The sequence below is a fragment of the Oncorhynchus masou genome, chromosome 31, assembly GCF_036934945.1.
Source record: "Oncorhynchus masou masou isolate Uvic2021 chromosome 31, UVic_Omas_1.1, whole genome shotgun sequence".
In the NCBI taxonomy this organism is placed as follows: Eukaryota; Metazoa; Chordata; class Actinopteri; order Salmoniformes; family Salmonidae; genus Oncorhynchus; species Oncorhynchus masou.
In genome coordinates, this window is record NC_088242.1 from 49,210,572 (window position 1) to 49,235,478 (window position 24,907).

General features: G+C 42.3%; 1 protein-coding gene and 1 long non-coding RNA gene across 2 annotated transcripts in view; both read right to left on the reverse strand.

Annotated features, from left to right (window-relative positions):
• LOC135524053 (endoplasmin-like) overlaps window positions 1–24,907 on the reverse strand; it is a 78,822-nt gene that overhangs the window by 38,832 nt on the left and 15,083 nt on the right. The window contains exons 13-16 of the mRNA XM_064951200.1: window positions 24,769–24,905; window positions 24,502–24,580; window positions 22,047–22,277; window positions 1,477–1,783 (exon numbers count right to left, since the gene is read on the reverse strand). Coding sequence (XP_064807272.1) covers window positions 1,477–1,783; window positions 22,047–22,277; window positions 24,502–24,580; window positions 24,769–24,905 — 754 coding nt within the window. The remainder of the gene's footprint in view (window positions 1–1,476; window positions 1,784–22,046; window positions 22,278–24,501; window positions 24,581–24,768; window positions 24,906–24,907) is intronic.
• Window positions 14,133–20,955, reverse strand: LOC135524052 (uncharacterized). The gene is made up of 2 exons (XR_010452897.1): window positions 15,922–20,955; window positions 14,133–14,821 (listed from the first exon to the last, which is right to left on the reverse strand). It is a non-coding gene; the product is annotated as an uncharacterized LOC135524052 (long non-coding RNA).

Here is a 24,907-nt window from a genome sequence, read left to right on the forward strand (position 1 = left end):
CTTCAGTGAGTTCAAGACACCTGGGAACTCTGAAACAATTTGCTCTGACTGGGTTAATACGTTTTGAACGGTCATCCAACTTGGAATTCCAAGTCGGGAACTCTGGCCTCTTTCTTGAGCTCTGACCTGAAGATCACTGACGTCATGATTCAGCCTTTTTTTCAGTTTCCATTTGTCTTGAAAGCATCATAAATCCCGAGAATGTCAGACTTTGATGACAAAGTTTCATGACAAAATTTGCCCACAAGAAGGGCCGCAGCGCCACCTTCCTGCTCAAGTGAGCACAGCACAACGGTGAGTCCAAAATGTCTTCTATGCTGCTGCATAAATGACGTAATATGCCAGGGAGATATGTATACTGTAGCGAAGAAAGTAATACTACGTGTATGTTGTATAGTAAGCTGTTAGTAGCCCATGTGTCTCACCCTAATAATTTGGTCCATTTCTCCCTCATAACTCAGCCCTAATGTTCTGACTTTGTGGTGCACATGTAGCCTGTTTCAGAGAAATGTCATCATCGAATAATGTCTGCTTATATGCCCCCTTTATTTATCCTACAGTTCTGACTTGGTGTACAGGGAGAATACTGCAAGAACGACCCATGTTCTGAATTCTGTCACTGTACATTTCGAAGGTGCTGTAACAAATAGTTATTTTGACTCTGTCCGTCTTAGCTCGCTCATGAATGTCTTAATCGAAATTACGGATTGCTTCTTATCGGCTCATCGTTCCATTATGCCATAGTTTGTATGTCTCAATTGTCAGTAGAAACCACATTTGTTTAAGCAAGTCAGCAATATCAGCTATGTTTTTAAAAAGGCAGTGAATTAGGCTGAATTAGCGGTTTCGCTACCAGACAAGGCTCCGCTGATAGCCAGGTGTAGCAGTGGTAAGGACTTACTCCATGGTGCTGAAAAGAAAGCTCTGCTGTTGAGACAGCTTTATGTAGGCCTTAGCAGTATGTGGGCATCGTTTGTCACCGTTATAGTGCACTTAATGGATTGTTTAGCATTGTGTTGTGTAGTGGCTTTGCTGGCATGTATCTACAAAAAATATATATTTTTTGCCCCACCAAGATTTACATGCTAAAATCACCACTACTAATGTTTGTGATTTTCATGAGGACTGTGTACTCTATTGTTGCTCTAACTCCCTCTCTAGTAACTTGGCCTATATGCATTGTGTAAGCCTAATGATGTCAAAAGAAATTCTCAGGAATCAGGAAACAGGATAAACTGGCATGGTGTTGTTACAATGTGGAAAACAATTTGAAAGCTCATCACACATCACTGGCTACAATGGCTACATTTTCTAAGAGGCAAACATGTTGCAATTGTAGAATTTCATTCCATCTCATATACAATTTATTATGTTCTATTCCATTCCGATATTCCACTGGCTGAATAATATAATAGAAATTGAATACAATTTAATAGACTGGAGCTCAACATGGTTATTGTTCATATATTAGCCTACCTGTGAATTCCTCGTCGTCACTCTCCTCCTCTCCATTTTCAGAATCAATCTGCATGGCTTCCTCAATGAAATTGACCGCTTTCCCACTGGGTCTCGTGGCCGAATTTTGGTCATTGCCAAACGCGGCTCCTCTAATTTCACTGTCCTTCAGTTGGGTGAAATACTGCAAAGCGAACTCGAGCAAATCTCCCGGCTGATTCCTCAGCACTTCCACGGTAAAGCTCTGCAACAGCTCCGTCAATCCTTCAGGAATTTCTATACTCATTCCTGATGTCAAATCTATGAGAAATACGAATAAAATGTATATCTTTGTGCTTCCAACAAATGAAAGAATTCTGTTCAATTCTACTCAAAACAAAATACAGATTTTTTTTTACTGAGATATGCGCTTAATTGCCCGGGGAATGTTTTATAATCCCCATGCAATGCAGAGAGTCCTTTCAATGTGCTGAATGAAAATGGCTCTGAATTATTTGGACTCAGCATCTTCTGCTTGCTTCTGGCTACACATGTGACCAAAGAAACCATGGCAACCACCATCCCAGGGATTGCGTATGAGAGCGAGCTGCAGCAATGCAATGGATGGCAAAAACTGCAGTGGCATAATGTTGGAGGCCTAATCAACTCTGCAATTGAGGGCAAAAACTGCAGTGGCATACTATTGTAGGCCTAATCAGATGACAGCCGTTGCATCAATGCTGCTTAATAAATAATACAGTCAAACTTTTTTAATTATGTAAATCAAACATTTTCACTTAATATGTGTGCAACAAAAGTTCAACATTCACCAATGCCTTGTGCACACCAGTTGCATCAAAGTCAATTAATTTCAATGGGATACAATCCACACTGCTGCGACTCATCTGCTAGACATCTGCCAGACTAGGCTGCAGCGCGTGCAGTGTATTTTTCCAATGTGTAGGTTGTATTGCCATGCGGCAGAGATCTGTATATAATGACTAGATGCTCATATCTCCGCCCTACCAATGTGAGTCCTCCCAAAGGCGGGAAGGCAGGTGACAAGTTTAGGTCCAAAATTAACCCATAGGAACGCTTAGGGTTTATTATGGACAGATTTTGGCAAGAGTGAAACCTCCCGCTTCACCTCTTCCTCTCTGCGTGAGGTCTTACATGCTGACCCATTATTGCTAAATACATTTAAACATACATGTTATTCAATTATTGCACCCAACGAGCGTATGCATTGCCAAGTGCTAAAAGAGAAGTCAGTTCTATTTGTGACACTGCATAATCCCAAACGGTGTTCCATAGAATGCTGTGCAAGTCCTGCCTCTCCCATCTCCTCATTGGTTTATAGAAGCAGATACACACGTGCCATCTCCTCATTGGTTATACCCACGTGGGTGATTGAAATATGAACTTCAGTCGGTTGGTCGTGGTAATACACCTATGAAAGTTAGATGCCAATCGCCATATGAAGTCCAAAGATGAAAAAGCCTGGAAGGAGGAGAGATGATTAGAAATGTTTCGGTTGACTGGTCTATGTGTGGATTAATTGTCAGAGTAGAGGACCTTGTGCATTTCAGGTAAACAAACAACTCAACGTTTATATCCCAGGACAAATTAGCTAGCAATTGCAAGTTAGCTAGCTATATTACCATAACTTGTTTAATGCTTTTCGACCTTTCCCCAAATTAATATAATTGGTTCAGAGTTTGTTTCGATATTTCAACCTGCATATCGTGATCACGTTTGGTGTGGGAGGACAAAATCAATTTGCGCACGATTTGGGTACGGTGTAACAAACTGAAGTAGAATAACCACCCAAGAAGGTGCTTACGTGTAACTTTCAGCTATGTGTTTCTGGGAAAGCAACAAGATTTTTTAATGGGATTTATTGAATATATGCAAGGGAATGGTTTTGGAAGCATAAGGACCGTATCTTTCATATCAGCGAGAAACACCTTGATAGGGTTATTGTTCCCACATGGCCATATCTCCATGTTACAGCACTTGTTTATGGAAGACAGGCGGAAGACAAGAGGCTGTGCTTGTTAGTGATCTAGCATGCTCAGAATACCGGTGTGTAAGTGTAACTTGGGAAGTGTAGTTTCATGGATGGTTTTCGAGAGCTAGGGGAGTATCAGCTGCTAGTCAACTATGCCTGTTTAGAGAGTGTTCTGACGGTACTTTTGACATGACCGAGGCAAGTTTGACCTCTTACTTGCCAAGATAGGAGCAAGCATCGCTAGGAAGGAGACCAACTACCACAAGTCCAGTTGAAAGGCACACAATTTGTGTATTTACTTAATAGTTGGCTGCTGATTACAAAATTGCCCATGGTAAATGAAACTACCACAATTGGAAGCTGAAATGTACTAGCCTATAATGAGTTTGGTATAGCCTACACTACAGCATGAAGCAATAGTTTGCCCATGGTACATGAAACGATCAATGTTGGATGCTGAAATTGAATAGCATAATGACTTTGGTATACCGGTAGCCTGCAATAGAATAGGCTACAGCATGGAAACAATAGTTTGCCCATGGTACATGGAAGCTGAAATGAAGTTGTGGATGAAACAATAGTTTGCCCGATTACAATTTGAGGCAATGGTGAATAGATTAGGCCTACTGTTTTAGATTGAATGAATTTATAACATATTTTTATTTTTGCAGATTCCTGTCAACTGGGGACTAGTGTATGGTATAGTGCCCTTAAACTCAACTCTGGAACTCGAAGCCAGTTCCACTGCGTTTTTTTGGACACCATGTAGGTGCAATTAATTATCAATTAGAACAGAAAACCAGCAGGCTCCAGACCTCGTAGGGTAGAGTGGAATACTCCTGGTATAGTCTATATATTGTATATAAACGTCACAGGTGTGACTCATTTGCATGTCTTAGGCCCTGAGTGCACTAGCCTAACAAGCATTTATATTGGTTAATTGCCTTGTCATGTGACTTGAGCTGCATGTATTTAAACCCATCTTTGTGTTTCTTTGGCGGCTGCCCACAGGAAGTGAATGCAGTCTGGAGGCATGGTGGAGCCTAGGTTTTACCTGAGCATGTGATGGCTTCTTTTGGAAAAAGCACATGGCTAATGGAGTTTGTTTGAGCTGAAGCGAGATTGCATCCTGGGCCCCTTTTTGTTGGTGTGGTTATGTATTTTAACTAGCATGGTTTTAAGAGTAAAGAGTAAGATATAGTGCATGTTGAAAAGTTTTCAGACCCCTTGATTTTTCCCACATATTATTCTAAAACTGCTTAAATTGTTTTCCCCCCTCATCAATCTACACACAATACCCCACAATGACAAAGCAAAAACAGGTTTTTAGAAATGTTAGCAAATGTATTAAAAAAACTGTCACATCTACATAAGTATTCAGACCCTTTACTCAGTACTTTTGTTGAAGAACCTTTGGCAGCGATTACAGCCTTGAGTCTTCTTGGGTCTGACGCTACAATCTTGGCACACCTGTATTTTGGGAGTTTCTCCCATTTTCTTCTCTGTAGATTCTCTCAAGCTCTGTCAGGTTGGATGGGGAGCGTCGCTGCACAGCTATTTTCAGGTCTCTCCAGAGATATTCGATCGGGTTCAAGTATGGGCTCTGACTGGGCCACTCAAGGACATTCAGAGATTTGTCCCAAAGCCTCTCCTGCATTTTTTTGGCTGTGTGCGCTTAAGGTTGTTGTCCTGTTGGAAGGTGAACCTCCACCCCAGTCTTAGGCCCTGAGTGCACTGGAGCAGGTTTTCATAAAGGATCTCTCTGTACTTTGCTCTGTTCATCTTTACCTCGATCCTGACTAGTCTCCCAGTCCCTGATGCTGAAAACCATCCCCACAGCATGATGCTGCCACCACCATGCTTCACCAAAGGGATTGTACCAGGTTTCCTCCAGATGTGAAGCTTGGCATTCGGGGCAAATAGTTCAATCTTGGTTTCATCAGACCAGAGTATCATGTTTCTCATGGTCTGAGAGTCCTTTAGGTGCCTTTTGGCAAACTCCAAGTGGGCTGTCATTTGCCTTTTACTGAGGAGTGGCTTCCGAATTGGCCACTCTACCATAAAGTCCTGATTGGTAGAGTGCTCTAAAGATGGTTGTCCATCTGGAAGGTTCTCCCATCTCTACAGAGGAACTCTGGAGATATTTCAGAGTGACCTTCCGGTTCTTGGTCACCTCCCTGACCAAGGCCCTTCTCCCCCGATTGCTCAGTTTGGCTGGGCGGCCAGCTCTAGCAAATGTCTTAGTTTTTCCAAACTTCTTCCATTTAAGAATACTGGAGGCCACTGTGTTCTTGGGGACCTTCAATGCTGCCCTTCCCCAGATCTGTGCCTCGACATAAGTCTCAGAGCTCTGCAGATAATTCCTTCAACCTCATGGCTTGGTTTTTGCTCTGATGTGCACGGTCAACTGTGGGACCTTATATAGACAGGTGTGTGCCTTTCCAAATCATGTCAGACCAATTGAATTTACCACAGGTGGACTCAAATCAAGTTGTAGAAACATCTCAAAGATGATCAATTTCAAGTCTCATAGCAAAGGGCCTGAATCATTATGTCAAGGTATTTCTGTTTATTTTTTATTTTTGATGAACTGGCCAACATTTCTAAAAACATGTTTTCGCATTGTTTTTGTGGGGAATTGTGCAGTTGCAAAAACTGGCTCTGAGGACCGCCACAGGAAAGGAAGACCCAGAGTTACCTATGCCACAGAGGATAAGTTCATTAGAGTTACCAGCCTCAGAATTTGCAGCCCAAATAATTGCTTCAAATAGTTCTAACAGACACATCTCACCATCAACTGTTCAGATGAAACTGTGTGAATCAAGCCTTCAATGTCGAATTGCTGCAAAGAAACCACTGCTAAAGGACACCGATAAAAAGAAAAGACTTGCTTGGGCCAAGAAACACGAGCAATGGACATTAGACCGGTGGAAATTTGTCCTTTAGTCTGATGAGTCCAATTTTGACATTCTTGGTTTCAACCGCTGTGGCTTTGTGAGACGCAGAGTAGATGAACGGAGGATCTCCGCATGTGTGGTTCCAACTGTGTAGCATGGAGGAGGTATGATGGTGTGGGGGTGCTTTGCCGGTGACACAGTCAGTGATTTATTTAGAATTCAAGGCATAGTTACCCAGCATGACTAACCACAGCATTCTGCAGCGATAACGCCATCCCATCTGGTTTGTGCTATTAGTGGGACTATCATTTTTTATTCAACAGGACAATGACCAAACACACCTCCAGGCTGTGTAAGGGCTATTTGACCAAGGAGAGTGATGGAGTCCATCAGATGGTTTGGGATGAGTTGGACATCAGATTGAAGGAAAAGCAGCCAACAAGTGCTCAACATATGTGGGAGCTCCTTCAAGGCTGTTGGAAAGCAAAGCTGGTTGAGAGAATGCCAAGCGTGTGCAAAATCTGTCAAGGCAAATGGGGGCTACTTTGAAAAATACTTTTTTGGTTATTACATGATTCCTTGTGTTATTTCAGTTGACGTCTTCACCATTATTCTACAATGTAGAAAATAGTACAAATAAAGAAAACCCCTGAGTAATGAGTAAGTGTGTCCAAACCTTTGACTGGTACTGTATACAGTTGGAAGTTTACATACACCTAAGCCGAAGACATTTAAACTCAGTTTTTCACAATTCCTGACATTTAATCCTCGTAAAAATTCCCTGTTTTAGGTCAGTTAGGATCACCACTTTATTTTAAGAATGTGAAATGTCAGAATAATAGTAGAGAGAATGACTTATTTCAGGTTTCATTTCATTCATCCCATTTCCAGTGGGTCAGAAGTTTACATACACTCAATTAGTATTTGGTTGCTTTGCCTTTAAATTGTTTAACTTGGGTCAAACATTTCAGGTAGCCTTCCACAAGCTTCCCACAATAAGTTGGGTGAATTTTGGCTCATTCCTCCTGACAGCTGGTATAACTGAGTTAAGTTTGTAGGCCTCCTTGCTCGCACATGCTTTTTTAGTTCGGTCCACACATTTTCTAATGGATTGAGATCAGGGCTTTGTGATGGCCACTCCAATACCTTGAGTTTGTTGTCCTTAAGCCATTTTGCCTCAATTTTGGAAGTATGCTTGGGGTCATTGTCCATTTGGAAGACCCATTTTTAACCAAGCTTTAACTTGACTGACGTCTTGAGATGACATCTATTTTGTGAAGTGCACCAGTCCCTCCTGCAGCAAAGCACCCCCGCAACGTGATGCTGCCACCCCTGGACTTCACGGTTTGGATGGTGTTCCTCGGCTTGCAAGCATCCCCCCTTTTCCTCGAATGATGGTCATTATGGCCAAACAGTTCTATTTTTGTTTCATCAGACCAGAGGACATTTCTCCAAAAATAACGATATTTGTCCCCATGTGCAGTTGCAAACCGTAGTCTGGCTTTTTTATGGAGGTTTTGGAGCAGTGGCTTCTTCCTTGCTGAGCAACCTTTCAGGTTATGTCAATATAGAACTAGTTTTTACTGTGGATATAGATACTTTTGTACCCGTTTCCTCCAGCATCTTCACAAGGTCTTTTACTGTTGTTCTGGGATTGATTTGCACTTTTCACACCAAAGTTCATTCATCTCTAGTAGACACAGCGTGTCTCCTTTCTGAGCGGTATGACGGCTAGTGGTCCCATGGTGTTTATACTTGCGTACTATTGTTTGTACAGATGAACGTGGTACCTTCAGGTGTTTGGAAATTGCTCCCAAGGATGAACCAGACTTGTAGAGGTCTCCAATTTTTTTCTGAAGTCTTGACTGATTGCTTTTGATTTTCCCATGATGTCAAGCAAAGAGGCACTGAGTTTGAAGGTAGGCCTTGAAATACATCTACAGGTACACCTCCAATTGACTCAAATGATGTCAGTTAGCCTATCAGAAGCTTCTAAAGCCATCATTTTCTGGAATTTTCCAAGCTGTTTAAAGGCACAGTCAACTTAGTGTTTGTAAACTTCTGACCCACTGGAATTGTGATACAGTGAATTATAAGCAAAATAATCTGTCTATAAACAATTGTTGGAAAAATTACTTGTGTCATGCACAAACTAGATGTCCTAACCGACTTGCCGAAACTCAAGTTTGTTCACAAGACATTTGTGTAGTGGTTGAGAAATTAGTTTTAATGACTCCAACCTAAGTGTATGTAAACTTATGACTTCAAATGTATATACCAGGGGTGCAACTTTGGTTTTAGAAGTTGGGGGACAATTATTCTGATTCAATTTTTTATCCTGTTGGAAAAACACTCCAAACAGCCTACCCGACCTTTTGGAGATGACCGTATGGTCCGAAATCACAATTTAATTTCCATCCCTGCCTATACCCAATTAAATCAACACAATCCTGAGTCTCTCCAACACAGACAAATAGCAGGCAAATCAGAAAAAATGACCCCATCACAGGCATTGGGAGTCTGGGGGTTTCCGAAATACGATTGGTAGGTTACCTGAGAATAGTGACACACATTATCTAAAATGACAGGTCTCATTGTTGTTTAAAACATACCTTATATGCCTCAAACCTTATTGTATGCCATTCTTTACCTGAAGGTGCTTTAATAGCTATGTGGATAGAGTTTGTAGATGTGGTTTGAATTCATATGTTACGTCCGTTGTTAAATGAAGACCAAGGTGCAGCGTGGTAGGCATACATTTTCTTTAATTTTTAAATGTTCCACCCCAAAAAATAAACAACTCAACAAACGTAAAGCTAGGAGTGCAACACACGCAACACAAAAATACAAAATCCCACAACAGAAGGTGGGAAAAAGGGCAGCCTTTTTTTTATGATCCCCAATCAGAGACAACGATAGACAGCAGCCTTTGATTGGGAACCATACTCAGCCAACAAAGAAATATAAACATAGATTTCACACCCTAGTCACACCCTGACCTACCACCCTGACCTATCAGGGCATGACATAATTTAAAGATACAATGTTGCTACATGATGACAAAGTTGGATACATAGTTGGGAATATTTCAAGAGATGTAAATTATACTGAACAACAAAATAAAGGCAACATTATCAAAGATTTTACTGAGTTACAGTTAATGTAAAATCAATCTATTGAAAAACATTAGGCCCTATTCTATGGATTTCACATGACTGGGAAAACATATGCATCTCTTGGTCACAGATAACTTTTTTTTAAAGCTAGGGGCGTGGATCAGAAAACCAGTCAGTATCTGGTGTTGCTACCATTTGCCTCATGCAACGCGACACATCTCCTTCACATAGAGTTGATCAGGCTGTTGATTGTGGCCTGTGGAATGTTGTCCCACTCCACTTCAATGGCTGTGTGAAGTGAAGTTGCTGGATTTTGGTGGGAACTGGAACATGCTGCTGTATGCGTTGATCCAGATCATCCCAAACATGCTCAATGGGTGACATGTCTGGTGAATATGCAGGCCATGGAAGAACTGGGACATTTTCAGCTTCCAGGAATTGTGTACAGATCCTTGCGACACGGGGTCTTGTCATTATCATGCTGAAACATGAGGTGATGGCGGCGGATGAATGGCACAACAATGGGCCTCAGGATCTCGTCACGGTATTTCTGTGCATTCAAATTGCCATCGATAAAATGCAATTGTTTGTTGTCCGTAAGTTATGCCTGTCCATACTAGAACCCCACCACCACCATGGGGCACTCTGTTCACAACGTTGACATCAGCAAACCGCTCGCCACATGACACCATACACGCTGCCAGGTACAGTTGAAACAGGGATTCATCTCTGAAAACAGACTTCTCCAGCGTGCCAGTGGCCATTGAAGGTGAGCACTTCCCACTGAAGTCAGTTATGGCACTGAGCTGCAGTCAGACAAAGACCCTGGTGAGGACAACTTGCACGCAGATTAGCTTCCCTGATATGGTTACTGATAGTTTGTGCAGAAATTATTTTGTGGTGCAAACCCAGTTTCATCAGCTGTCCCGGTGGCTGGTCTCGGACGATCCTGCGGGTGAAGAAGCCGAATGTGGTTACCCGAGGGCCGGTTGGACATACTGCCAAATTCTCTAAAACGATGTTGGAGGTGGCTTACGGTAGAGAAATTAACATTAAATTCTCTGGCAACAGCTCTGGTAGACATTCCTGCGTTCAGCATGCCAATCGCACGCTCCCTCAAGACTTGAGACATTGATGGCATTGTGTTGTGACAACTGCACATTTTTAGTGGCCTTTTATTGTCTCCAGCACAAGGTGCACCTGTGTAAAGATCATGCGGTTTAATCAGCTTCTTGATATGCCACACCTGTCAGGTGGATGAATTATCTTGACAAAGGAGATATGCTCACAAACGGGGACGTAAACAAATTTGTGCACAACATTTGAGAAGCTTTTTGTGCGTATGGAACATTTCTGCTGTCTTTTATTTCAGCTCATGAAACATGGGACCAACACTTTACATGTTGCGTTTATATTTGTGTTTAGTATAATGCAAATCACATCAGATTAAAAGGGGTTAATTAACCAGTTAAATGTAATCTATGTAATACCCAAAAGTAATTATGTAAAGAAAGGGCCATAAACAATAACTAGTAATGCTGCATACTCAAAAGGTTTAAATATCACCTTTCTGATAAGAGGTAGTAACTTTTGAGGACACAAGCTCAAGTACACAGTACACAAATGATAAAAATATGAAAATGTAAAATATTTTCTGTATTTCCTATTCAACAAAAAACTTGAAAGGACTTGCATATTTTCTAAATATAGCATTATGAAATTATAAAATTACTGACTGTCAACTTCCTTGTAACTGTAACAAATATTTGTATGTTTAGTGCTAGAGAAAATGTGCATATTTTCTAAAGGTCTCTCTTGACCAAAACGTCTAACTCATCGCTGTGAATGTCTCAGAGCTCTAGCTTGCTTCCTGGACTCGTTAGGATATCGCCTTTCATCTCAAATCAAATTGTATTGGTCACATACACATGGTTAGCAGATGTTATTGCGAGTGTTGCGAAATGCTTGTGTTACGAGTTCTGACAGTGCCGCAATATCTAACATGTAATCAAACAATTCCACAACAAATACCTAATACATACAAAACTAAGTAAAGGAATGGAATAAGAATATATACATATAAATAAATATATCCTGTCGGGCTGTATCACCACCGTACCAGGCGGTGATACAGCCCGACAGGATGCTCTCAATTGTGCATCTGTAAAAGTTTGTCAGGGTTTTGGGTGAGAAGCCAAATTTCTTCAGCCTCCTGAACACTGTCTGTGTGGGTGGACCATTTCAGATTGTACGTGATGTGTATGCCAAGGAACATGAAACTTTCCACCTTCTCCACTGCTGTACCGTCGATGTGGATATGGGGGTGCACCCTCTGCTGTTTTCTGAAGTCCACGATCATCTCCTTTGTTGGAGGGTACTAGGTGTTGAATGCTGAACTATAGTCAATGAACAACATTCTGAGGATAGCAAAGTGGAGATGTTGTATTCCTGTCGGGAATTCTTGTCCAGATGGGATAGGACAGTGTGATGAACTATAGTCAATGAACAACATTCTTACATAGGCATTCCTCTTGTCCTGTTGACCTATTGGGGCGGTAAGCAAATTGAAGTGGGTCTAGGGTGACACCTAAGGTGATATGGGCGGCAGGGTAGCCTAGTGGTTAAAGCATTGGACTAGTCACCGAAAGGTTGCAAGTTCATATCCCTGAGCTGACAAGGTACAAATCTGTCATTCTGCCCCTGAACAGGCAGTTAACCCACTGTTCCTAGGCAGTCATTGAAAATTAGAATTTGTTCTTAACTGACTTGCCGAGTTAAATAAAGGTAAAATACATCAAAATGATCCTTGACTAGTCTCTCAAAGCACTTCATGGTAACAGAAGTGAGTGTTATGGGGCGATAATCGTTAAGTTACCTTAGCGTCTGCTAAATGGGATATATATATTACCTTTGCCTTCATGGGTACAGGAACAATGGTGGCCATCTTGCTGCATGTGGTGACAGCAGACTGGGATAGGGAGAGATTGAATATGTCTAAACACACCAGCCAGCTGGTCTGTGCATGCTCTGAGGATGCCATCTGGGCCGGCATTCTTGCAAGGGTTAACACATTTAAATGTCTTACTCACATCGGCCACGGTGAAGGAGAGCCCACAGTCCTTCGTAGCGGGCAGCGTCGGTGGCACTGTATTATCCTCGAAGCGGGCAAAGAAGGTGTTTAGTTTGTCTGGAAGCAATACGTTGGTGTCCGTGATGTGGCTGGCTTTCCTTTTGTAGTCCGTGATTGTCTGTAGACCCTGCCACATACGTCTCGTGTCTGTACCGTTGAATTGCGACTCCACTTTGTCTCTATACTGACATTTTACTTGTTGATTGCCTTGCAGAGGGAATAACCACACTGTTTGTATTCAGCCATATTCTCAGTCACCTATCCACAGTTTCTTGTTAGGGTAGGATATAATAGTCACAGTAGGTACAACATCTCCTATGCACTTCCTTATAAACTCACTCACTGAATCATATTTATAAATAAATACAAATACGTCAATATAATTCCCTGAGGCTACCCGGAACATGTCCCAGTCCGCGTGATCAAAACAATCTTGAAGCGTGGATTCCAATTGGTCAGACCAGCGTTGAATAGTCCTTAGCAAGGGCACATCCTGGTTGAGTTTCTGCCTATAGGAAGGGAGGGGCAAAATGGAGTCGTGGTCAGATTTGCTGAACGGTGGGCGGTTTGCATAAAGTCCAGTGGAGTTCCTTGAGGGCCGTCGGGGTATCGGCTTGAGGGGGGATATACACGGCTGTGACAATAACCTAGGATAATTCCCTTGGGAGATAATATGGTTGGCATTTGATTGTGAGGAATTCTAGATCAGGTGAACAAAAGGACTTGAGTTCCTGAATGCTGTTACAATTACACAATGAGTCGTCGATCATGAAACATACACCTCCACCCTTCTTCCCGGAGAGATGTTTATTACTGTCGGCGCGACGCGCAAAGAATTCAGGTGGCTGTATCGACTCCGACAGCATATCCCTGATGCCTCTCTGGAAAGCAACCCTTGCCCTAATTTCATCTACCTTGTTATCTAGAGACTGGACATTAGTGAGTAATATACTGGAAGTGGTGGGTGGTGTGCGCACCTCCGAAGTCTGAACAGAAGACCGCTCTGTCTACCTCTTCAACGGCGGTGTTGTTTTGGGTCCGCCTCTGGAATCAGTTCAAATGCCCTGGGTTGTTGGGACAAAGGATCCGCAAAGTCGCATTCCTGGTCGTGGTGCTGCTAAGTTGACGTCGATCTGATATCGAATAGTTCTTCCTGGCTGTATGTAATAGCACTTCAGATTTTGTGGGCTAACAATGTAAGGAAGAATACATAAAACTATTCTGCAAAGTTTCCTAAGGACTAGAAGCGAGGCAGCCCTCTGTTGGCTCCATTTCATATTAATCTTGTCCGTCTATGACAAAGGGTTTTGTTTTAAATCTATGAATCATTTTTGATTAATCTATCTGAATTTGTCTCTGCGTTTAAACCACTCTGTCCTGTTGCACTACGATGTAACGATTGCAGGCATGTGCTGTGATGTAGGGTTGAGCCAGGAGTTAGTTGGACAGTCGGAAGAGCGAATGAAATGGTAGGAGGGACATCCCAGCTTCAAGTGGTTTCAGATTTTATTTTCTAGTTCAGTTGGTATGAGCAAGACAAAGAATGTGTTTATCATTTTTATTTGGATTTATGGGATAAGACAGTTGTACTAAGGACAGTCATCAATAAAAATCATAAATAGGGGTAAAAACAGTATCAACACATTTGCCTCAATTCAAGCTGATGCAACATGCCGGAGTGTCAGTTGGCTGGGATTATACACTGCATACAGTTAACCACATATTGAAAGGGGGAATCTCCTTAGGACCTATCAATTGACCAGGAGCATCATTCTGTCCTGGGGATCAAACAAGTCAATATCAACTGCAACACTTACTAAAAATGCAAATACCAATTGTTTTGCAACATCTGTGGTGAGTAACGGCACAATCAGCAATCGGGAATTCGGTTTCACAATTATTCGGGGTAAACAATGTGGGGAAAAAAAAATTGTACTGCACAACGTTAACAACCTTAACATTAAAGTTTGGTAATAAATTGTTGTGAGATCACGTTACAAATGGGTGCATTATAATTAGCCTTGTCCCAGTCATAACAGCCCATTATGGTAGGTCTATCTCCTGTTTCACGAGGCAAGTTGATGTACAAGAGATTGTGGGTGTTTGAGGATAGTAGCGTGTGGGTGGGATGGTGGTGATGGACTCAGAGTCATGGATGGCTGGAGAGAAGGAGTTCCAGAGATTTGGTGCAATACTGGAGAAGGCCCTGTCACCAAAGATCTGAAGCTTGAACCTGGAGACGACAAGGTGGCCAACTGTGTTAAAATGGAGTGAGCGTGTGGGTAGTGAAGAAGGTCTGGGGGGCGGGTCCAGGTGGGGAAGGGCTTTGTAGGTCAGAAGGAGGATCTTGTATTCAATGTAGTGTGAGACAGGGTACCAGTGGAGTTCTCAGACGACAGGGGTGATGGGGGCAGGTAGCCTAGTGTTTAGAGCACTGGGCCAGTAACCTGAAGGTCACTAGTTCTAATAATTCCGAGCCAACAAAGTGAAAAATCTGTCTATGTGCCATTGAGCAAGGCACTTAGAGTAATTAGGGTTAAGGTTGCCATTGATAATGGCAGTCCCTGGCTGTGACCCCACTCTTCGAGGGCGTCTCAGAGAGTTTGATATGAAATAACATTTCCAATTCACACATGTATCAATAAACACTTGTAGATGTGTGAAATAGGATAAATAATATAAGCACCCATCAAATTATGATTCTGTGCTGTCAGGAATTAGTGTGGATGCAGAGTTTTGGAGCTTATGGAGAGAGCTAGAGTTGATGCCGGAGAGTAATGAGTTACAGTAGTGGAGTTGGGAGGAGATGAATGCACAGACAGTTTTCTTAACAATTTTTCCTTCAACTGTCCTCTTTTTATGTCAGATGGTTCAGCACCATCCTCAGAATTGCTTTCATTTTTTGTGTAATTCTCATTTCTAGATAAGGCTTACAATACATGATAAAGTCTTGCTGTCACATAGCGCAAAACACAGGGCCCTAATTATAAATAGTACAGTGGGGCAAAAAAGTATTTAGTCACCCACCAATTGTGCAAGTTCTCCCACTTTTGTTTCTGACCAAATACTTATTTTCCACCATAATTTGCAAATAAATTCAATAAAAATCCTACGTGATTTTCTGGATTTTTCTTTCTCATTTTGTCTGTCATAGTTGAAGTGTACCTATGATGAAATTACAGGCCTCATCTTTTTAAGTGGGAGAACTTGCACAATTGGTGGCTGACTAAATACTTTTTTGCCCTACTGTATATGTGTCAGATTGTCAGTGTGCTGCTGTTAAACTGAGGTTATAGGTTTGTGATTCCTTCAGCCACATCTTGTCTGACTCACGTGTAACCGACTGGGTGCCCTTGAGACGCGCTATCCAAAGCTGCTTGGCCAGGTCGTCCGACAGGCTCTGCACCTTGCCAAAGTAACTTAGAATGAGGTTCATGCTGTGTGTGTTCTTGCCGTCTATGCGGTACTGGTCGTACAGGAGGTCTGCCACCATCTGAAGTACTGCGCAGGAAGGGAGGATGAATATTAATACACAAATACATTGTTACTGTACAGCAGGGCTCTCCAACCCTGTTCCAGAAGAGCTAACCCTGCTCCAATCCAAGTTTTAATTTAACTGATTTAGCTTATCAACCAGAAAATCATTTGAAATCCGGTGAGAGATTATGGTTGGAGGGAAAACCTACAGGTCCGTAGGTATCCAGGAATAGGGTTGAAGAGCCCTGCAGGACAGTGCCACAACAAATGCAATGCAAGCCAACAATAATAGTTCCAAATCATGTGGCATTTTATGTTCGAGCTGAGCATATATTCTGCAGGTTCTCCATAACTGAGGAAAGCTGACTGTTGCATCCCAGCATATTTTACATCCTTCAGGATCCAATGATGTTGATGCTTTTCCTCCAGTCCTTGCTGATGTCTGCCAGAGAGTTCTGGATGTCCTTAAAGTCCCCCAGGGCATAGTGGAACTGACTGAGCCCTGTACTTGCCCCTGGCAGCCTGGAAAGTGGGGACAGACAATTGTAAATGGTTTAGATAGGGCTTTACAGAAAGCATCGGCATACACACACATCTTTTATTTTAATAACGGAACATTTTCTAAATTCCAGCATGTCACCTGCAACTAGCCATAGACGTTTAGAAGACATAACAAAAAAGCAGTAAATGATAAAATAGCATCCACCAGTCTTGCATTACGATCAGTGTCAGTTTTGCTAAAATAAAAACAGACATATATAAGCTTCCTCTGTCAAAACGCTCTGTCCTCTGGTCAAACATAGTCAAATGCTTGATGTGCTCTTAAAGTGACTGGTGATGGTAAAGCACTCAACCAATCATGAGTTGTTCCTGACTGCTGATGATCACATAACTCTGTGTATGAGCACCCTAACCAGCTATTATAATTTAAGATTGTCAAACAATTTGTCAAATATACTGTACTACATACCAACTGTCTTGGGCACATTGGTCCAGTTGGTGGTGGTATTGCAAGGATCTGCATCGAAGAAGCGGTCCTTGTACATAGCATCCAGCATGGTGGCAACACAGTAAAGAGAGAATGCCACCGAATTGCTTGTTCACAGCCTGTGTGGACAGTTTTGTTGAGCAGGTGTTTCAATGCCATGACAGAGGGCATCACGTCTGCTGCAGGTGAAGTTGATGAGCATATATCTCAGGTCAGTTGTTCGAATGGAGCTAGCGAGCTAGCTAGATAGCGTGATCATGTTTCAAACATGTGCTCAAATGCCGTTGAATTGGCAGCAGTATGACAACCAGCACATTCATGAGCATGCAATACGACTTTCCTCAGTACGAATTCATCGACTACCCACTGTGCTGTCAGACTCCGCATGCTGACGAGGCTGATATTGCTGGTCCCAATGTCAGTTGTGAAGCTAATAGCAGTGATGCTATGACTAACTACGGAAAGGGCAACATCTGAAAAATAGCGCACTTGGTAGCGTGTACCAATGCTCAACCAGTCGGTGAAAGCCAACATCACCCACAACAGAGAACGGTTGTTCGTCAAGGGCAATTATCTTGGCATTAATGGATTTCGCCTTTGAGTTGTCTTGCTGAAATTCTTACTCTTTCAAATGACTGCTCAACTTGTTGACTGCTCGATCTACATAGCAGAAATGGTAGGCTAGATTTGGAATGCTATGTTGCACGTGTAGCGCAAAATTTTACGTGGCGTCATTACATCATGTACCTATGTTATATTAGGTATGCACGGTCGCTTAGACATCGGTTTGGCACATCGTCGTTACACTAGACATCGGGCTGGTGCAGAGGTTGGCATTTCTAGCTAATGTCGTCCGATTCCGATATTTTTCACCGATGTATCTTTTGAGGGATGCACGATATAACAGAAAAGATAGACCGCAACAGAAGAGTAGATGGAGAGACACCAAACAAGAAGCCGAGACAGCAACAGAAGGGTAGGACATGATTGAGAGGCACACCAGACACAGGGGTATACCTAGTCATTTGCACAACTGAACACATTCAACCAAAATGCGTCTTCTGCATTTAATCCAACCAAGGGTGAATCAGAAAGGTGCGAGGCCCACCTTACTCAACATCCATGACACCGTGGGTTGTTGAGGGTTAACTGCCTTGCTCAAGGGCAGATTTTTCCATCTTGCTGGTTCGGTAATTCGAACCAGCAACCTTTTGGTTATTGGCCCAATACGCTTAACCACTAGGCTACCTGCTAATGGAGACACAAAAAGCTTCTGTTGTGCACAAATTTGTACACATCCATATATATGAGCATTTCTCCTATTCCAAGATAATCCATCAGCCTGACAGGTGTGGCATATCAAGAAGCTGATTAAACAGCATGCACATTACACAGGTGCACCTTGTGCTGGGGACAATAAAACGCCACTAAAATGTGCCTTTGTCACAACACAATGCCACAGATGTCTCAAGTTGAGGGAGCGTGCCATTGGCATGCTGACTGCAGGAATGTTCACCAGATCTGTTGCCAGAATTTCTCTACCGTCATTTTAGAGAAATTGGCAGTATGTCCAACCAGCCTCAACCGCAGACCACGTGTCAACATTGAACAGAGTGCCTATGGTGGCGGTATGGGCAGACAACCCACAGACAAACAATTATTTTATTGATTGCAATTTGAATGCATAGAGATCCTGTGACGAGATCCTGAGGCCCATTGGGCATGCCATTCATCTGCGGACGTCACCTCATGTTTGACCATAATGCACGGCCCCATGACGCAATGATCTGTACACAATTCCTGGAAGCTAAAAACGTCCCAGTTCTTCTATGGCCTGCATACCCAGACATGTCACCCATTGAGCACATTTGGGATGCTCTGGATCGACGTGTATGACAGCGCGTTCCAGTTCCCGCCGATATCCAGCAACTTCGCATAGCCATTGAAGAGGAGTGGAACAACATTCAGCCTGATCAACTCCATGCGAAGGAGATCTGTTGTGCTGCATGAGGCAAATGGTGGTCACACCGGATACTGACTGGTACTGATTCACGGCCCTACCTTTCTCATTTAAGTACCAACAGATGCATATCTGGATACAAGTGAAATCCATAGATTAGGGTCTAACGAATTCATTTAAATTGACTGATTTCCTTATAACAACTCAGTAAAATCTTCAAAATTGTTGCATTTATATTTTTGTTCAGTATAATTAAAGTCACAATGGATTCATTTTGAATGAAGCAGCTGCCTGTTAGCTGTCGAGAATCAGTGGCGAAGCTAGCTAGATAGGTCGTGCTAACAAGCGAACTGGTAGTATGAAACATTCAGAAACTTTGTCCAATAATGATGCAGAAAAATTAATCCATGCTTTTGTTACTTCTAGGGTAAACTATTGCAATGCTCTACTTTCCGGCTACCCGGATAAAGCACTAAATAAACTTCAGTTAGTGCTAAATACGGCTGCTAGAATCCTGACTAGAACCAAAAAATGTGATCATATTACGCCAGTGCTAGCCTACCTACACTGGCTTCCTGTCAAGGCAAGGGCTGATTTCCAACATACAAAGCATTACATGGGCTTGCTCCTACCTATCTCTCTGATTTGGTCCTGCCGTACATAGCTGCACGTACGCTACGGTCACACGACGCAGGCCTCCAAATTGTCCCTAGAATTTCTAAGCAAACAGCTGGAGACAGGGCTTCTCCTATAGAGCTCCATTTTTATGGAATGGTCTGCCTACCCATGTAAGAGACGGATACTCGGTCTCAACCTTTAAGTCTTTACTGAAGACTCATCTCTTCAGTGGGTCATATGATTGAGTGTAGTCTGGCCCAGGAGTGTGGTGAACAGAAATGCTCTGGAGCAATGTACTGCCCTTGCTGTCTCTGCCTGGCCGGTTCCCCTCTTTCCACTGGGATTCTCTGCCCCTAACCCTATTACAGGGGCTGAGTCACTGGCTTACTGGTGCTCTTTCATGCCGTCCCTAGGAGGGGTGCGCCACTTGAGTGAGTTGAGTCACTGATGTGATCTTCCTGTCTGTGGTTGAAGATATCCCTCTAGTGGTGTGGGGGCTGTGCTTTGGCAAAGTGGGTGGGGTTATATCCTTCCTGTTTGGCCCCGTCCGGGGGTATCATAGGATGGGGCCACTGTGTCTCCTGACCCCTCATGTCTCAGCCTCCAGTATTTATGCTGCAGTAGTTTGTGTCGGGGGCTAGGGTCAGTTTGTTATATCTGGAGTACTTCTCCCGTCTTATCCTGTGTGAATTTAAGTGTGCTCTCTAATTCTCTCTTTCGGAGGACCTGAGCCGTAAGACCATGCCTCAGGACTACCTGGCATGATGACTCCTTGCTGTCCCCAGTCCACCGGCTGTTCTGCTGCTCCAGTTTCAACTGTTCTGCCTGCGGCTATGGAATCCTGATCTGTTCACCGGACGTGCTACCTGTCCCAGACCTACTATTTGACCATGCTGGTCATTTATGAACATTTGAACATCTTGGCCATGTTCTGTTATAGTCACCACCCGGCCCAGCCAGAAGAGGAATGGCCACCCCTCATAGCCTGGTTCCTATAGGTTTGTTCCTAGGTTTTGGCCTTTCTAGGGAGTTTTTCCGAGCCAACGTGCTTCAACACCTGCATTGCTTGCTGTTTGGGGTTTTAGGCTGGGTTTCTGTACAGCACTTTGAGATATCAGCTGATGTACAAAGGGCTATAATAAATGAATTGGATTTGAAGTGAATTAGATTTGGTCATCTTGCGAGATAGCTAAGCTTGGTAAAGCACTTAGTGTTGTGTGCATTGTGCTGCACTTTCTACCCCATTTGTTTCATATGAAATATACCGAAGTGACTTTTTCATAGCAGTTTAGGAGACTGAGGTTAAGGTTAGGAGAAATGATCTAACCTGCTATGAAAATCCCTTTTGACCCCCCCCCCCCCCGCCCCATTAGCTAACGAACTAATGAGCAGGTGCACATTATGAAACTGAACCTAAAAGAAAGTTCCTTCAAGCGCAAAACTCAATTCCTAGATGTAAATGGTCAAGAGTGTAGCCTATTCTTATTGCCAGATCTGTTTTCCGTGTCAGCCACTGCATGTGCTTCTTAAAGAGTTAAAGCAAATAAAAATAGAGGGTCTCCCGAGTGGTGCAGCGGTCTAAGGCTGTTGGGGAAGCTATTCTTAAGAGCAGTCACTACAGATCCAGGTTCGATCCCGGGCTGTATCACAACCGGCTGTAATTGGGAGTCCCATTGGGAGGCGCACAATTGGCCCAGCGTCGTCTGGGTTAGGGTAGGGTTTGGCCAGGGTAGGCCGTCATTGTAAATAAAAATTTGTTTTCAACTACCTATGGTAGTTAATTTTTTTTTTAAACAAAATATAAAAAGTCACTCTTATCCCAATAAATATTTATTTAATGGGATCAAGTGACAGTATCGATCACATCTTTCATCTTTTCCAAAGACAGCTCAGTGAAATATTAACAAATTTACAATCATGAATGTAACAAAGCAAAACCAAAGCCTTATAAAAAAAATCTGATCAGGACCTTCCCGAGTGAGTGAAAGGTGGCCAATGGCCATCAATGTCTTGACTTAGCCTGATCTGTTGGGCAAGACAACACAAACCGATCTGGGACCTGGCTAGTCTTCACTGACCGTTGGTGTTCTTGGCCAGCTGGTGGTGGTCTTGGCTATCCAGAATAAATCACACGGTTTCACTGTCGTAATGACTAATTCATAGATAATGGAGTGAAACGTACAGAATGGAGCTAAATTCGGTCTGAATTTCAAGGCTAGGACTTGGTTGGCCATGGGTGGTCTTGGTTGTGGCTCAGCTCCAGGATAGGTCCATCATGACACCCACACTCATTTAATGCTTTATAATTCATCTTTATCTGTTACCTGTATGGGAAAGAGGAAGGAAAAGTAAGTAACAGGACTTAATGTGTGGATACTGGCCTAAACATAGTTGTTGTACTTAGAAACATACCACTTCATCCTCATCTTGTATTTCCTCTTCTTCCTCAGCCTCTGCCGCCTCTTCAGGCTCCTCCTCTGGCTCCTCAACCTGTTCGTTGAGATCTACGTTCATACTGAGCCGCAGCATGCGTTCAATCCTGTCTCCATAGGCCTTGGTGTCTTGAAGCTGGTAGCCTGAACGCAGCGTGGCCGTCTCAAACAACACCATGGCCAGGTCTGAGGCAGTCTGGTCCTCGGCATCAGTCTAGGGGGAGAGGTCCCAAATAAGTTATATTTACAGTTCGAGTCATTTAGTAGCAGTGTTGGGGAAGCTATTTTTAAGAGTTTACCAAGCTACCAATTACTTCACACTGAAAGTTTAGCTTAACTAAAGCGAACCTTAAAAGTAAACTATTTAACTGAAATTCTCTTTGAAAAAAAAGCAGTTTACTACATCCAAACAACTTAACGGCCGAAGACGTAAGATGCGTTATCCAAAACACCACACAGATAGAAAAGTCACTAAGTGAGTCATTGGAGCATGTGTCGATGCTGATAGGTTCGAAAAAAAAGGGAGCGCTGCCCTCCGATCCGCTTTCTCCATTCAAATCTTAACTTTACATTATTGACGAGGGATCAGCTCCTAGAGAGAAACTATTATAATACTTAATTTTAAAAAAATGCACTAAATCCCTGATTTGGCACATGTTCAGCTACACATGAAATATATTGGAGACAAATTACAGACATAGCCCACAAGTAGCAAAATAGAACATGAAATATAGAAACATCCTATTCACAATAGAATGCATTCCAATATGACTGAAATAGGCCTATATTCTAGCGTTTATATTTTAATTCAGCCATCTCAGTTAATTTGAATAATCTTTTTATAGGTTGGTTGTATTAAGACATTGACAACTTTATTTTCTTGTCAATTTTGTTCTGAAGTTAAGCAGTCAGAGACATAGTATCACATGATTTATGTTTGATTACGGGCATTTTCAAGAACGTTAATAACGATGATTTTGGGAAACAGCTCTGAGATTTAACGATGCTACTACGAAGGTTCTAACGACCAACAGCCTTAAATATGCTTTTGGGAAACTGGGCCCGATGCCGAAAAAAAGGAAATTGCCTACTTCACAACTTTTTTAGCAGTTTGTAGTTTGCTACACTGTTACATGGAGAGAAAAATTAACTACTGAAAACACTACCAAGATATGAATTCTGTTCAACTACCGCCAAGCTACTGCAAAATTAAGTTAAATTACATGTAGTTCACTACTCCAACACTATTAGCAGACACTTGTCTAGGGTGACATCCAGTTAGTGTATTAAACAAAAAACAGTAATACCTGCCCACAGATCAGACTGACAGCAACATTTACCATTTCAGTTGTCAGTGTCTATCAGTGAGCTCCAAAAGTATTGGGAGAGTGACACGTAATGGAAGGATAAAATTAGGTTAAAGTGCAGACTCCACTTTAAATTGGAGGCCATCCATATTGGTTGAAACATTTAGAAATTACAGTACTTTTTGAACCTAGTTACCATTTTAGGGGACCAAAACGTATTGGGACAATTTTACTTGTGTATTAAAGTAGTAAACCATTTAGTATTTGGTCCCATAGGCATAGCACACAATGACAAGATCAACCTTGTGAGTACACATTTTTTGGATGCTTTTTGTTTTTTCAGATTGTGCCCAAATATAAATGAATGGTTAATAATGTAGTGTAATTTTGGAGTCACTCATTGTAAAGAATATATGTTTCTAAACACTTCTACATTAATGTTGATGCTACTATGATTATGGAAAATCCTGAATGAGTGCGACGCACAAAAACTACTCCATTACAAAAAACGTTATCCTCCCCTGTTATTGTAATGGTGAGATGTTAGCATTTCTTTGGGCGTATGATGTATTTAACTTTCTCACCTCATTATTCACGATTCAGTCAGGATTATCCGTAATCATGGTAGCATCCACATTAACGTAGAAGTGTTTAGAAACATCCTATTCACAATAGAAGTGACTCCAAAATGAATACATTTACCATTCACTTCTAATCGGGCACAAAATAAAACAAAAACACATTTGTAGAGTCACAAGCTTAATGTAGTCATTGCATGTTATGAACATGGGACCAAATACAAGTGAAATTGTTCCAATACTTTTGGTCCCCTAAAATGGGGAGGGGAGGGACAATTATGTACAAAAATACCCTCAGATGAATACTGACAGTCTGCACTTTAACCTCAGTCATAACATAATTTCAAATCCAAAGTCAACACAAAAAAGGGTACTGTCCCAATACCTTTGGAGCGCTGTATAGTGGATCAATAATATTGTGTTATATTACGGACATCACTCAACTGATGAATTGAGGAACTCTGGCTTGGACCACATTGGCACCACTCAATAATCAGGTTGAGATGGGAGTATTATGAACACAGCTTCACATGGTTGTGTATGTGATACTTACAGAAATGCGTTTCAGCATGTCCTTGATGAGAGGGTGCTTTGGGTTGATTTCTAATGTTTTCTTCTGGCTTGCATAATAACTGGAAATACAAAGCAGAACACAATATAAAGGAAGAGATCAAGACGTGTCACAAAACAAAATGGTGGTATTATGAAGTGAGATCCAGGTTTACCTCAAATATTCATGCAAGTCTCCCATTGACAGATTGAGCTTTTGAGTAACATCAACACTTCAGAATGCTACCTGAAGTGCATAGTGATCACTCACTTTGTGGAGATGTCTTTTCCTGTCTGGTAGGCCTGTGCCTTCATGATCCTCTCCATGTTACCAGACCAGCCGTACTGGCTGGCTACCAGGGCACAGGGAGACTTGGTCAGCCTCTGGGACAGGATAGCCTTCTCAATCT